A 16,488-nucleotide genomic window follows, 5' to 3' on the forward strand; every position below is an offset into this window, starting at 1 on the left:
CTTTTAAGTGTTTCCAATCTTGAAGATTATGCTGACATCTTTACACTTTCTTGGTTTCTGCAAATGCATCCTGTGAATACGTACAGTTCTAACTTGTTAAGTGTGTAGTCAGCACAGCATGGTTGCTAGAATCACATTAATAAAATACATGGAAAAGCTGAAACAAATTACACATACTATCAATGTTTACTTCCCAGCATATGCTTTTGTCATTAAGCAAGACAAAAAACCAGTTCCTTTAATCACTATAGGATATTCTATCCAACCAACAAAATTATATTTTGAAGTATGGTCACTGCTGTACATAATGGAAAACATACTGCAAACTTTTGTCTATTTGTTGTTCTTTATGGCATTATAAATGTTTCTTGCAAACTTCTGCCACCTACAGTTCCTATCACATATTGCCACTGTCCAATTTCAGCTCTTTCTTGTTAGTTATAAATGAACAACTATTATATGGGGTGTCAGGGAGGGGTAGCACCTCTGATGGGGGAAGATGTTGCATCCTTTTCAAGGCGGTTAGTCCACCTTTGGTCCCCACCTGGCACTCAGCTCTCACCTGTGGCCCCCTGTAGCTGTTTGCATGCGACAGTGACCACACCCCGGGCAACGGCTTCGACAAGCTGGCTAAACCAGGTGAGGGTAGCCAACAGGTCTCAAACCCTCAGTGAGATAGGGAGTTGTCTAGCCCTGCAGGTGAAGACAGACTCTTGCGGATTGAGTGGACAAGACCAATGTAAGGTCCAATGATCAAGAAAGCGGTCTCTGCAAGCATCGTGGAAAGTGTAGAGCAGGACGAAACACAGAAGATGTCCTGGTCATCCACTGCACCTAGTCCCATCTCCAGCCGTCTCGACTCTGTCTTGCCACTGGATACATATGGGAATTGGGAAGAACGAGTGAGGCAGATGCTGCGCAACTCTCCCTCACTTAAATCCAAATCAAGCGCTAGTCTCAACACCATCATAACGGTGTCGAGGTCCTCATTGACGACGATGGACAAACAGACACATAAACGGAAGGAATCGACAATAAATATTTTTCATCAATTATGCTGCCCTTTATTCAATAGAAAATGCACCTGGCAATAAAATAAATTTTTAAATTATCTAAGCCTCAAGCTTCCTTTAAATCACTATAACTGCATTTTCAACAATTTAAAACTAAAGTAACTGTGCTCTACAGTGAAACAAACATACAAATCAAATCATAGTTGCCTCACTACTGGCTAGATGCACATACACATATTTTAAAGTGAAACCAAACACACTCTTCATATGTAATGAGAGCAGACAAAACAACCAAGCCCAGTCACTGGGAAAATAGTGAAAGATTTAAAACTCTGCAAATGTTAACTTATCAAATGAAAATATATCTATTAATAAATTACTTCATAACTTTTTCCAGAAGATTTAACATTTTTAATTAAAGCATTTCAATCCACGTGCAGACTAACAATTTCTGTTCAGTAACTGTTTGCAACTGCATGTCAGGCAAGGACACAATTTAGCCCGTTTCTTTTCTCCTTCACTTCCAAGTAATCGATAGATTGATATCACCTTCGCTTACACATCAAAATTGCCTACTAAACAAGGTTTGGAATGTGACCAGTTAAGGATCCAAACACCAACAGTATTCAAACGGCTTCAGATAAGAAAATGGTAAAACTGCCGGAAAATGAATGTTACATAAAATGTGAGAGCAGTGACATAAAAGCAGTGAATAGGACAGTGATGTGTAACGAGAATAAAAAATGTAGTATTTTCTGATTGTTTTTGATAACAGTAAATTGGCTTATAATAAACTACAAGGTAAACTTGAAACTTATTTTTCTTTCTTATTCACTAATGACCTAGAGGTCAGTGTCAGATACAATGATTATATTTCTACTTACAGAACTTTTGAGCTGCTTGCTGCATAGATTGGCCCCATACGTGTGGATGCCGACCTTTGAAGCAGGAATAAACAAAATGTACAGCAGGTACAGCTTTGCGATTGACACCTCCAGATAGCTTTCCATTCTTTAAGGAATCCAGTTCCTGGAGCACAACCCATGGGATAACTAAGATTGGGAAACCTACACCTGTAATTGTAGAAATTAATTATATAGTTACACTGCATACATACTGTGAATCGCAATAATTGAAAGGAAATATCTCCTACATCTTTATCATTGAAATAATCAACAGCAGTGGCATCCACCCCATACATGCAGAGAACTACAAGAGTGATTACTGTGTTAAATATTAGTTTCCCATAACAGCAAATTTATCCGTTTAACATTCAGCAACTCTTCCTAGAGTGCCTACTTACAAATCTCCATAAGTTACTCAAAACATTGAGTTTTGAATCAATATAATTGTATGACCAAACCAAAAATAAAATTTATATTATGAAATGCCATCGCTACTTCAACCACAAAACACATTGATGACCTATATAATTATTTTCAAATATACAAATTTTTACCTCATTACTGAATTGCAAATGCTACTGATTAAGATAAAATTTAAATGTGGAAAATACAGCTGGATCAGTATCAGTATGCAAGTATTTGTTATACCTTATTAGATTGGTATTATTGGTACTTTTGATTTAAGCCTGCATGAAAATGCTTTTATTTCCAAATTGGATTACAAGTTCCAAATATTAAAAAATTACAGCAGACCCAATTTTGATGCTTTGGCCTCAACAATTCCTTAAGTATTCAAAATATTTTTCATGTTTCTCACCCTGAAATCATTGACACCAGTTTTGTTTTCATGCATTTTCACAATGAACTTTTATTTACTAACCTGAAACTCCGTGGTCTCTCAAATTCACAATAAAGTTAAGGTGACTGATAAAAATATTGGTATCCAACACAAGGAGAATATCAGGCTGGGGAATTGATTGGGCTAGACAATCAGAAACAATTTAGAAAGAAAGGAAAATTAGGTAATGCATTTGAGTTTAAGGTAAACCTCCACAGTTACAGTGCACAGAAAATATTTGAGTTCCTACATTGTGGTTCTTTATATTTTCTAAAACTATACATCCAATTGTGGAAACCTCTACCATTACTGCCCTGCAAACAGCTAGTATGGAATCAAGTCCCATTCAAGATGAAGCCTTATCATGCCAAAATACAATTACAGATTGTGTACCCCTTATCTGAAATCCTTGGGACCCGAAGTGTTTAGGATTTTGGATTTTTTCTGAGATATCTTGGGATCGCCATCATTACAAATTCTGAATTTATGTGCTACCTGTAAGCAGTCTTTTGTCTTACACTTGTTCATCATACATGTGTGCTCAACAGGAAAAATTACATACTATTAATAAAATGGAAATATAATGTGTGCAGGGTAATAAAAGCAGCGTACTTGAATCAGCTGTTGAACAATAAACAATGGCAGGTTTATGTTTCCACCTACGATGCTGTGCTTTGATTAGAAGATTACAGTGCACTTTATTTATATTTTACTTTTTTAATGTTTCATGTAAGGTATAAAAGCAATCAGCATCACAGACTTGTTCTGGTGCTAAATTTTCATGATCAGCAGATGCTTTAAAAATGTAATGCAATCCTTTTCATAACTTTCTGCAACCAGAAATTACCTTCAATTTTCAGTTCATAATGATAGATGTTTGCTTGTTTCGTGATCAGCACACCATTAAGCGGCATATGTCTCCTCTGACGCTGATGATACACAATTGAGATCTTAATTTTTCACTTTATGCAGTGTTTTTCTATTTTTCACTAACTTCTGTTGGTGCACAGAGACCTGTGTATCACTTGGAAACCCTCCTAGGGTCTTGTGGAATGTTCTATTTGTGACATAATCTCAGCACTCAAAATAAAAAATTTGGATGTTGGAATTTTGGAACAGGGGTATTTAACCTGTACCAGTAATTTCAACACAAATACAGCCAAAATTTCCTGAAAACTCCCTTTAATTTAGATCAAGTTAACCTTCAAACAATTAACTTAGGAACATTAGGGTTACAAATAAACTGGGGCTAAGCAAGCTCAATAAAAATATCAGTTAACCTGGTGGCCAAATTTCTTGAAAGCTCCCTATGTAAACCTAATCATTCACACTGGACTATTAACAAATTGTACTTAGAAAAATAAGTAGAGTCAGAAACAGGCTCATCAGCTCAAGTAGTTTATGCTGATCAAGAGATTAGCTGACTTATATTCAGTTGCCTGCATTTGGTCCACATCACTCTCTTTCCTATTCACGTGCTTGTCCCGTGCTTTTTAAATGTTGTTGATGCACCCACTTCATCCACTTCGTTTGTCAACTTATTCCATGAACAGTCCATTCTCTAGGTGAAAGCGTTGTCCCTCAGGTTCTTATTAAGTCCTTCCCCTCTCACCTTAATTCTATGTCATCTAGTTCTTGATTCCCCAATCCTGGGAAAAAGACCATGCACATTCACACCATCCATGGTTGTTGAGATCTTATATACGCGTAGGGTGGGCATACTTCCCTCAGGTGAAGTTAGCAGGGACACTGGAAACCTCCCCAGTCTCCCACATCCTGCTTGACAAGCCCTAACTGCCATCCCAACTGCAATAAATCTGAAGATTGAAGTTAAAAGACCTTACTTTGTTCTGCCTCTTCACCAAAGCCTCACAGAAAAAATGTCAGCATTTTGACCACAAACAGAGCATTCAGAGCTTAAACACAGCCGCTTTCAAACTGGCTGCTCCAAAAGGCTTCTCCGCACTTGCATGCCTTCCCTTTATTTGATTCAAGCTTTTACCTTAACAGTTACCTTTTTGGGCAAGTCAATATTTGCAAACCAACTTTTGAAAGGTTCTGGCCCATCCCCTGTATTGCTAAGCCTGCTGGGGCTAAACAACACTGTGCACAATGGGAGCCAACATTAATACATACTTGAAAGTACTACAAAATGTCCAGTCAACTTGTATGAAACCATCTTTTAATCAGAGGTGAAATACTCAGTTTACAATAAAAGGATCTTTTAAGAGGCATGGTCATCAATATAAACATCATTCCAGAAAATGGTTGACAAAGATGAAGAAGGAAAAAAAAATTGCAAAAGAATACTTACACAAGAATGTTTTAACTTCCTCTGGTGGATCTATCTCCATACTCGTCAATTCTCCATAGCTCTGCCCCAGTTCTACCTCCAAAACTTTTTCATAACGAGCTGTTTGCAGCTCTTCTGTTATTTCCATCTTCAAAGGGAAAACCAAAATCTTTTAGCGCTGCAAATGGATCCAGACTAAAATTCATGCAAATATGACATTTGGTAGAAATTCAACTGCTAAATTTTTAAAATGATAATTTTTGTAACTTTAATAAAACCTAAATTAATACATATTTATATAATAACATTGTTCCATGGTCTAAAATATATTCTTCTACTTAATACCAAGCATATGAAAACAAAGCACCAAACTGACTAATAGCCAAGTATTAAACTTTCCAAATGTTAAGGTTGTCAGTGAGGAAAAATAAATAAGGGTATGAACATTTTAATTACGTTTGCTAAACAATACCCTTTGTTTTAAATAGACTTCACGTAATTAGTGTTTATATTTCCAACAAGCATACTGATCCATTTTAAAAACATGATACAAGGTAATCAACCAAAAAATTTTGCATTAGAATGGCCATCAGAATCACAGAAGCCGAAGGAGTAGTTTAAAATCAAAAGAAAAGATGTCCAATTGGTTTCTAATGTTAATTTCTTACAAGTGCCTCTTGGTTAATAAATGATGGGAATTAAATGTTAAAATAATTCAAACAAGGTGCTCCTCTTTTAAAAAAATCTTCTAAAGATCATAGAAACTGGGGAACATACTTACAATTATTTTTTGTTTAACAAATGGAATCTTAATCAATTTATCTATCATGAATAAGACTGTTATATCTGTAGACCTCTTCATTCTGAGGAACCCCAGATAACACAAATATTTCCAAGATTACACACCCTGGAGGGTGCCTCTGACTAACGCCACATTTTATTGGATGTTATATAATGAACTCTTAGAGCCAAGTTGCAACCAATTTGCCCTTTAGTGTGGAATAATTTGCCTATTTAAATTAAAACTTCTTTAAACTAAAATTGGATTCAAAATTTTAAATCAGACAAATATCACTGAACTGAAAATTGAGCTTAGATTAATATTTAATTTTGCACTGTTGACAACATTGCATTGTTCCATCAAGTCATTCATGACCGTCTCAATTTTACAACCAACTCAAAATTGACTTGTACTTATAAAAGTATCTTTAACATAGCAAAGCATTCCAGGAGTATTTATAAACAAAATTTAGCACCAAGCCACAAAAAGATGAAATGGAACAGATGAAGTAGATTTCACCAAATATTTTGAAAAGGAGGATTGTGTATTAGAGTAGTGAAGCTTAACAAAGTTGTTCTTAAATTTAAGGCCTTGGTATCTAAAAGCATAGCTGCTATTAGTAAGTAGATAAATTAGGGATGATCAGACATAACAGTTACTTCATAGAGCAATTAAAATAGATGAGCATACCTTGGATATATTGTCCTGTAGATTAATTCTATTTAACTTCATTTTTGTCCCATACACAGTATACACAACTGTATATAAGTCATACAATATTATCTAATTACCTTGGTCACTGATATCTAAACAAAAATATACATGAAACTTCAAAACTAAACAAAAAGAAATTAGAACATGATTATTATTTGAGTTCAATAATAGGGTTACTAGGTAACTCCAGATCATCACTGACTCACAATGGTATACAATGACAAATAAATTTGTATCCATTCACAAAGCCAAGTTACGTATCACTGCAAAAGAAGAACTGAACAGGAAATAGATTCAGTCTTAAAGAAATGTATCCTGATTTATGCAACTAGCCATCACACTGAATGATGTCAGAAGTGCAAGTTTAATCTACCAAGGAAGGATGAGAAGTTAAAGATTAACAATTTATAAAGATTAATTTTTGTTTTTACATAGACATCAAAACATCATAACATTCAATGAAATGTGTGACCTACACCAACGACCAACAGAGTCTGAGGATGTGCTGGAGGCAGCCTGAAAATGCCGCATGACCTCAAACTGAAGATCAATTGTGAATAATATAAGATAAGAAAATATAGTACACATTCTAAACAAAACAGATTCTGCAGATGTACAAAATCTTGAGCAAAATACAAAATGCTGGAGGAACCCAGCACTCAGGAAGCATATATGGAGAGGAATAAACAGTTGATGTTTCAGGCTGAGACCATTTATTAATGAGTAGCTGATATACAACTGGAAGACCAGCAAGATAAACTTGCTAATTTGCTATATGATGGGAAGGGAGTTGCAGATTTTTTTTCTGATGGGGCAGAAATCCTTGCAATGATGCATCTCCTACAAGAGATTCTTTTCAAGACACAATTTTTTTCCATTGTGTTCCTGATTTATATTGGGACTTCTTACATTAAATATATACAACCTGCAAATTTCCTTCGTATTCACCTAGCTGTAAAATTGCCAAGCAAAATTAAAAAGTAATTGAAACAATGACTACTTGAGAATATCAACTGCAGTCATTTATACTCCTCAGATATAAAACAAAAGGTGTCATATATTTTACTGCAGAAGTCAAGGGCTAAATTGTTTCAGATTTAAATGTGTGAATAAGAGCCTATTTGAATACAGGCACAAATCTGAAACAGCGTACAGAAATTAATGATTGTCCTCACATCTTCTACAGGTAACAGTTCAAGCAATCATCAATTTGATTTAAATTTTTTTTTAAAGTTTTAATGACTTTAACCACAATAATTTTCTGAGCATGAAAAGTGAATGTGTGGGGATTTGCTCACTTAAGACATGGCAATCTATAAATAACAGACTTAAAGTGTTTTGTTAAAATCAGTGGAATTAATATATTCAAAGCCTCCAGCCATGAACTGATTTTAATTTTAAATCAAGCAACACCCACCTTTTGATCAGTATCCATATCTGCATCATTTAGTAAAGTGGTAAATTCACTTGTTATCTGAGAATCCTTCAGGGAATTGAAAAATGATGAACAGTAAAATACTACATAAGATAGAATACTAAGATACTAAAAACAGTAAATATTCAGCAAGCCAAGCAATGCATGGGATGAGTGGAGTTACTATTTCAGATTAATGACCTCTCATCAGTTATAACTGATTAGTGTTATTTTTATCATTTCTAACAAAAAGTTATCATCTGAAATATTAATTCGGTTTACATATCTACTGGCACTGACTGATCTTCTGAATATTTACATCCTTTCCTGTTTAATTACAACAAATTACAATGCAAATAAAGCAGGCATATTTATTCAATCCGTAGTATTGTTTCCATTATAACCACTAAATGTACAGAAAATCAAATGTACAGTGTCTATAAAAAGTATTTATCCCCTTTGGAAGTTTGCGTGTTTTACTGTTTTACAACATTGAATCACAGTGGATTTAATTTGGCTTTTTTTTTGGACACCGATCAACAGAACTCTTGTGTCAAAGTGAAAACAGATCTCTACAAAGTGATCTAAATTAACTACAAATATAAAGCACAAAATAATTAATTGCATAAGTATGACACACCAAATCATCACTGGTGCAGCCAATTGGTTATAGAAGTCATAATTAATTAAATAGAGATCACCATGTGCAGTCAAGGTGTTTCAATTGATTGTAGCAAAAATACACCTGTACCTGGAAGGTCCAACTGCTGGTGAGTCAGTATCCCGGCAAAAACTACACCATGAAGACAAAAGAACACTCTAAGCAACTCCGTGAAAAGATTATTGAAAAGCACAAGTCAGGAGCTGGATACAAGAAAATCTCCAAGTCACTAAATACCCTTTGGAGTACAGTTAAGTCATCAAGAAATGGAAAGAATATGGCACAGCTGTAAATCTGTCTAGAGTAGGCCATCCTCAAAAACTGAATGACAGTGCAAGGGGGGAGGCCACTAAGAGACCTACGACAACTCTGGAGGAGTTACAAACTTCAGTGGCTGAGACGGGAGAAACTGCGTATACAACTGTTGCCCGGGTGCTTCACCAGTCGCAGCTTTATGGGAGACTGGCAAAGAGAAAGACAATGTTGGTAAAAAAACTCACATGAAATCTCAGCTAGAGTTTGCCAGAAGGCATGTGGGAAACTCTGAAGACAGCTGGAGGAAGGTTCTATGGTCTGATGAAACTAAAATTGAGCTTTTTGGGCATCAGGCTAAACGCTATGCTTGGCGTAAGCCAAACACCACACAGCTAAAACACACCATCCCTACCGTGAAGCAAGGTGGTGTCTGCATCACGTTGTGAGGATGCTTCACTGCAGCAGACCCTGGAAGGCTTGTGAAGGTAGAGGGTAAAATGAATGCAGCAAAACACAGGGAAATCCTGGAGGAAAACCTGATGCAGTCTGCAAGAGAACTGCAACTTGAGAGAAGATTTGTTTTCCAGCAAGACAAAGACCCCAAGCATAAAGCCAAAACTACACAGGAATGGCTTAAAAACAACAAAGTTAATGTCCAGGAGTGGCCAAGTCAGAGCCCAGACCTCAATCCAATTGAGAATCTGTGGCTAGACTTGGAAAGGGCTGTTCACTCGCAATCTGACAGACTTTGCGCAGTTTTGTAAAGAAGAATAGGGGAAAAATTGCAGTGTCCAGATGTGCAAAGCTGATAAAGATCTATCCACACAGACTCAAGGTTGTAATTGCTGACAAAGGTGCATCAACTAAATACTGACTTTAAGGGGGTGAATCTATTATTTAATGTTTAACAACTGTAATATATTTAGACCAATTTGGAGACATTTTTTTCACTTTAACATGAAAGAGTCTTTTCTGTTGATCAGCGTCAAAAAGGCCAAATTAGATCCACTATGATTTAATGTTGTAAAACAATAAAACATGAAAATGTGTGGGGGGGAGGGAATTACTTTTTATAGGCACTGTACTTTAATATAAATGTGAGGCAAAAGAATCATGAGACAGTAATGTCTGTTTAAAGAGCTGCTTCTGTGAGGTGCTTTAATTTCTTTTGTGTATAAGAGCAGCACTGAAAAATATCATGATCTGCCAGTGTACATTGAGTGGCATTGTTGCTTACCTCTAACTATATTAACCTTTTAAAAACTAATATAATCACAAATAAACATTATAGTGTAAGAGGCAAAATAAAGACAGTAAAGTATCATTACCAGCTGTTGTGGGGCCAATACGAGATTCTGCAGTAGAGAGGTAGATTTTGTAGAATTGTCCGAAGATTTCCCATCTGAAGTTAATAACTTTTTAGACCCAGCTTGAGGTAGTGCATCGATGACACAGGGTTTAGCAATTTTAAAACTTTGAAACTTTTTTTCAGGTTTTGTCATTTTCAATTGCTCAGCATTCTCAGAGTTCTTCGATGAAAATGTAAGTATTTCAGTTCTTTGAAAGATTCTGGATTGCTGAGAATTTGAAGCCTCATGTTTTGGTGAATATTCCAAAATTTCCTTTCCTTCATTGACTGATTTGGTGCTTCTAGAATCATTAGATGGCCTTTTAGGGAGATTGAACACTCTGTTATCTGTTCCTGAGGTTGTTGATTCTTCAATTGAAATGTTGGCTTTTTTCACCTCCAACGGTTTCAAATCATCACCAGATTTTTTTGAGAATTTTGTCAAATGGGAAGACGTTCTTTCAGTGCTGGTTTCATCTCTGACCCGTTCCAAAGTTTTAGATTTTTTTCTGAGCACTCGCAAGGAATTAGATATTTTGTTACATTTCTCCCAAAAACTAGATTCAAGAAATTTTGAACCATCATTAAAATTTGTATTTTTGACAGGTCTCAGAGGTGCATTGGTTACTTTCCACACATCAAACTCATTTTTAGATATTTTAGACTTTTCATGCAAGTTCATATGGTGAGATTTATTTTTGAAACCACCTAATTCTTCAATGTTTTTCAGAACTTCTCTGGAACCTTCAGAATTTTGCACTGTATCTGAATAATTAGATTCATCTTGCAACTCTGGAGAATTTTTTGTTTGTTCTTTACTCTCAAATTCCTTTAAAAGATCTCTAGGTTTATCATATGAAGTAAGTTTGCTTGCTGCCCCTGTAGGTTCTATTGTTGAACGATTAGTTATATCACTCTCACAAGTCTCTTCAGCTTTTTTCAAAAAATATGTTTTGTTAACAAAATATTGAAAATCATTCTGCAAGCTTTCATATGTAGGGCCACATGTTTTTGTCTTCAGCACCTCAGGATCTACCTCTGCTGATGATAGCTTTGCTTCGCATTTAAATAAATGTTTACAAAATTTGGAAGATTGACATCTTTTACATCTCTGTAATTCATTTGGCTGTGCTTCCGAGACATACGTATCAGCTGCATGTTTCGTAGATGATGAACTGTGGTGCTTTTTTTCCTTACTTTCCTCTCGTGAATGCTTCTTATGCTTCTTCTTTTGTTTTAATTTGTGCCTGGTGTTTTTATCATCAGATGATGATGACTTCAATGAAGCAGTGTGATATTTGTATTTCTCTGATTTGGATTTATTTTTTTCACTTGAATCTGCTGATCTAAGTAAAGCAAGAAACAAAATCCCCAACAATCTTAGTTCCAATGTTTGCTTAATGCTGCCTCCCTTCATTCTGGACTTGTGGCAATAGACTGGCCACTGTGGTGGATATTATCAACTCCTTACTGAACCAAAAAATCATTGTGGTCTAAAACAGACTTTCAATTTCTGAACTTAAATGTCAGTACAAATGCCATAAAATCAACTTCATGGACTGTATTCAGTCACAGAGAGATCTAAGAACAGTAACAGAAGTTCTCAAGGGTAGGGGAACCAGTGGGAGGAGTATGTGAGTGATGGGCAGATGGAGAAGGTGGGCAAGGGGAAATGTTAGCAAACAAGAGAAAATCTGCAGATGCTGAAAATCCGAGCAACACACACAAAATGCTAGAGCAACTCAGTAGGCCAGGCAGCATCTAGGGAAAAAAGCAGAGTCAACGTTTTGGGCCGAAACCCTGCCGAAGGGTTTCAGCCCAAAAAGCAACCATACTTTTTTCCATAGATGATGCTTGGCCTACTGAGTTCCTCCAGCATTTTATGTGTTGCTAGCATGTTGGCAACTAGGTGAATCAGAAAAAGAGAAAAGAAAGAGGAAAAGGGACTGATGGAAGCACTACTGGAAGTTTGAGATTTCACCATTCATGTCCTCAGGTTGGAGGTGGAATATGGTTCCTCTAATTTGCAGTTAGCCTTGACTTGGTTATGGAGAAGCTGTAGAGAGATGTGGCTGACCACTGGGAGATCATGGTGGATGGAGTGAAGCTGCTTGGTGAAGCAGTCCCCAATATGCAACTGGTTATCTATAATATCACCCCTCAGTCTCCTTCATTCCAGACAATACACCCAACATTTATTAATCTCTAAAGTACAGCTATTAGGCCATGATATTCCAGTTGACTGCCACCACATCCTTCCATAGCACAGCGACCAGAACTATATACGGTACTTCAAAGTCTACCCAAAGCTTTGTACATCTGTAATGTGATGTCCAACTTTGATACTCAGTGCCGTGGCATTTGAAGGCAAGCATGCCAATTGCCCTATCCACCTGTGTCACCATTTTCAGGAAGCTATGGCCTCACACTTCTGTACATACAGTACGGTGCAAAAGTGTTAGTCACATATATATAGCTAGGGTGCCCAAGACTTCAGCACAGTATTGTAATAACGTTTGTAATGCATTGTACTGCTACTAAAAAACAAATTTCTTGACATATGTGTGAGTGATGACAAACCTGCTTCTGATATGGGTCTTCATTATGGACTGAGAGTGGAAAGGGGGCAGGAAGAGGGGAGGAAGCAATAAACATCAAAGAGACATTTCGTAATTAGCCAATTGTTTGGAATTAAATGATCTTGCTTGGTGCCTCAGGGCTGGGTATGTCAGCAGCCATGCCACCAACACCCTCTCCCCCCACCCCAGCACTCCTTCTCTGCCAGCTGTCCTACACCCCTCCCGCAACAGTCCACCCTCACCATTCCCAACATTCTTTGCAAAACCAGATTTACAAACTCACTCTCTGCTCCACATTGATAAATACAGTACTCTGCAAAGGTATAAGGCACCCTAGATATACAGAATATATTTCACATTACATCACACTTCTAGAAAAACTTCCAATTGTATTGAAACTATATAGACTACTAATGTAAACAACAGGAATTCTGCAGATGCTGGAAACTCAAGCAACATACATCAAAGTTGCTGGTGAACGTAGGCCAGGCAGCATCTATAGGAAGAGGTACAGTCGACGTATCAGGCCGAGACCCTTCGTCAGTCTGGTCTGCTGCGTTCACCAGCAACTTTGATATGTGTTGCTAGACTACTAATGTATCGTTTTTCTTTGATTAATCTTTACCTCCAGAAATATCTCCAATACAGACCTGGGCCAGAAAGATTTTGCCTGATCTTCCGGGGACCGTTTCACTGTTTTTAGAGTTTCTACCTCCAGATGGCTCTAATGAAGAAAATATAATACAATATAAGATGGTCAAAATTCAGAACATTTTATAACTTCCCAATAGAAAATATTGATTACAAACTCAGAGTTACATCTCTAATCCATTGAGTTCCTTCAAAACTCTTGTTAACCCTCAAGCAGCTCTTCAAGATCACATCTTGCAATTTTGGAAGAACTGCAGTTTATGGAAACAACACAAAATGAAACCAGATTCAGTAAGTTGGAAAATCACAAATTTAATACAGACATTTGAGAAATAAAGAGAAAATAGAGAACTAAAAGTTAATTAGTCTGAGATTGCCTTCAGGAAAATGCTGGAATTCATTCTTGCTCAATGTGCAATTACAACCATTATACGACTAGAGAAATTCAACATGGTTTTATTGAAAGAAAATGTGTTTGATAAGTCTAGCAGTATTTAAGGGAACAAGGAAATTAATGGATTTAATAATTCTAGATTTTTAAAAAAGCAATTAAACACATATCCAGATAGTGTGTTTAATAGAACAGAATGATTAAATACGGGTGTACCTACAGTAGATCTTTACTGTGCTAGTTTATGAAGTGCAGAAGACAAGGGTAGTTTTATTGCTTTTGTGGAATTATACTTGAGGTATTCTGCAATTTTGACATCCAAACCAATGGGCAAATTTGCCTTGGGAACTGTACAACAAAGGGTGATGTGAGTAAATGCTGTTGCCACATAGATACCCAGGTTTAAAACTCATCTTGGATACAGTCCACTTTCCCTATGACAACATGCATTTATCCCAGGAGCTGTTTTTCTTCTACATTTCTATGACCTGCTAACAACTGTATTTGGCTACTGTAATTTCTCCTGATATAGGTGGATGGCAGCAAAATCTGTCAATAGACATAGAGAGAATAATGGCAGGGAAATAAGGGAATGAGACCAACGGAAGTGCTTTGCAAATCTGCATAAACTCACTGGTACCAAATGCCTTCTATGTTGTGAGTAAAATAAGAATCAATGCATATGCAAGCTGGCTAGGAAAATTGACTTAAGGTACAAGATCAGTTTTGATCTTAATGAATGGCAGAGCAGGAGCAAGTGGTTCACAATCTAATCATTTCATTTTCCACGTACTTTGATGTTAATTCAAATATCGTCCAGATTACCACAAGGACATGGCTGTAAGCAGCACAGTTCCAACTGCTTTACCAATAAGCCACCATTGGCAGTTGGGTGTACTAACTTTCTTTCATGCTACATTTATTATCATTGTACTTCAATGTTGTATGCTGTGCAGTTTAGCACAAAAAAAAATTTCAGGTTCATAAACCTATGGAATGAATCAGCAAACTGTCATGAAGCCTGATTTGATAGATTAATATCAAAAAATATGTGCAAAAGCTCACCAGTTTTCTTCTTTTTTCTGTGCATGGCGATAAGGAAGATTGTCCTGGTAATGAACTCCCTCCACTATACTGTGCCTTCTGCTCAATCTTGCTTTTTTCTCCCTAATAATTGTTCAGGTTTTTGGGTAGAATGAACATGGATCAGTTAAAGAGCAAGACAGTGGAACAGAGTAGAAAAGATCAATGATAGATTGCAGAGTCAATGAACCAATAGATCAATTTACCATCACCCCAACCTAGAAAAAAAACACTATTTCATAGTGAGGTATCCAGATATATCTTTTTGGAAGGAAAAGCTGCTTACTTTACCTGAATTGAGTTGAAGCATTTGTTGTCAACACTGGAACTGACTATGAACAATTAGCTTCAAATGAGAAGGGAAACTAAAGGAGGCAGAACTGAAATGCAAACATACTCTCCAAAGTTTCACATTAATACCAAAGAAATATGGCTTTGCAGAGTCAGCACTGTAATAACAAACATTTATGTCACTCAGATAGTAACACTGCCAAATTTTAGATTATCTACTTGCCTGTAGTGCTAATGTCATTAGCATGATAATCAGGCTGATAACCTAACATCTGCTCTTTAATTTAAGTACATCTGAAGTTTACTAAAAACTGAGTTGGATACATTTGATATACAATGGGCCCTGAAAATTCCCTTTTGCTTTTTAGATTGGAGATTATGTAATCAATTGTGTGCTACAGAGAGATAGATAAGAGATATATAGGGTACTTCAGACCTTTGTACAGTATTGTAGTAATTTTATGTATTGCATTGTACTGTGGTCATATAAAAAAATTCTTTATATATGTGTGATGATAAACCTGACTCTGATATAGGTCTCTAGCGTGGACTGAGAGTGGGAAGGGTCAGGGAGAGGGGAATCAAGGGGAAGGTAGACAGGAGGGAGTGGGAAGCATCAGAGACACATTCTGTGGTGATCAATGAAACAGTTGTCAGGAATCAAATAACTTTGCCTGGTGTCTCAGGGCTGGGCATGTCTGAACCCATGCCATTACCTGCCCTGGCACTCCTTCTCTGCCACCTGTCCTACACCCCTCCCGTGGCACTCCACCTTCGCTATTCCCAACATCCTTTGCTCCCGCCAGATTTACAAACTCTCTCTCTGCACCACATTGACAAATACAGAACGGTGCAAAAGCCTTAGGCACACCAGCTATATATATGTGCCTAAGACTTGTGTACAATACTGTATAGGTAACATAACTAGTAAGTTTGCACATGACACCAAAACTAGAGGTATAATGGACAGTGAAGAAGTTTAAGGTTACAACAAGATCAAGTTCAACTTCGAAAATGGGCAAAAGGATGGCTGATGGAACTTAAATTTATACAAATGTGAAGTGATACACTTTGGAAATTAATCCGGACTGTATCACACAGAATGGCAGGGCCCTGATGAGTGTTATAGAACAGGAAGACCCTGGGATACATGTACAGACGATTCCTGCATCAGTTGTTTGGGTAACAGGAATTACTACCCAGAAATTTGACAGCAACAAAATCACAAACTGTGATTCACATACAAGAGGCCCTTCAGCCCAACTCATTCA

The 16,488-nt window shown here is 36.7% G+C and overlaps 1 protein-coding gene across 5 annotated transcripts in view; it reads right to left on the reverse strand.

Annotated features, from left to right (window-relative positions):
- Positions 1-16,488, reverse strand: part of swt1 (SWT1 RNA endoribonuclease homolog) — a 155,500-nt gene that overhangs the window by 118,888 nt on the left and 20,124 nt on the right. For 4 of the 5 annotated variants that reach the window (XM_072274004.1, XM_072274003.1, XM_072274001.1 and 1 more), the window contains exons 3-9: positions 14,909-15,010; positions 13,452-13,525; positions 10,203-11,568; positions 7,962-8,027; positions 5,071-5,197; positions 2,799-2,900; positions 1,898-2,086 (exon numbers count right to left, since the gene is read on the reverse strand). In XM_072274004.1, coding sequence (XP_072130105.1) covers positions 1,898-2,086; positions 2,799-2,900; positions 5,071-5,197; positions 7,962-8,027; positions 10,203-11,568; positions 13,452-13,525; positions 14,909-15,010 — 2,026 coding nt within the window. The remainder of the gene's footprint in view (positions 1-1,897; positions 2,087-2,798; positions 2,901-5,070; positions 5,198-7,961; positions 8,028-10,202; positions 11,569-13,451; positions 13,526-14,908; positions 15,011-16,488) is intronic. The other variant, XM_072274002.1, reaches the window with a different exon arrangement.

The sequence above is a fragment of the Mobula birostris genome, chromosome 12, assembly GCF_030028105.1.
Source record: "Mobula birostris isolate sMobBir1 chromosome 12, sMobBir1.hap1, whole genome shotgun sequence".
Classification (NCBI taxonomy): Eukaryota; Metazoa; Chordata; class Chondrichthyes; order Myliobatiformes; family Myliobatidae; genus Mobula; species Mobula birostris.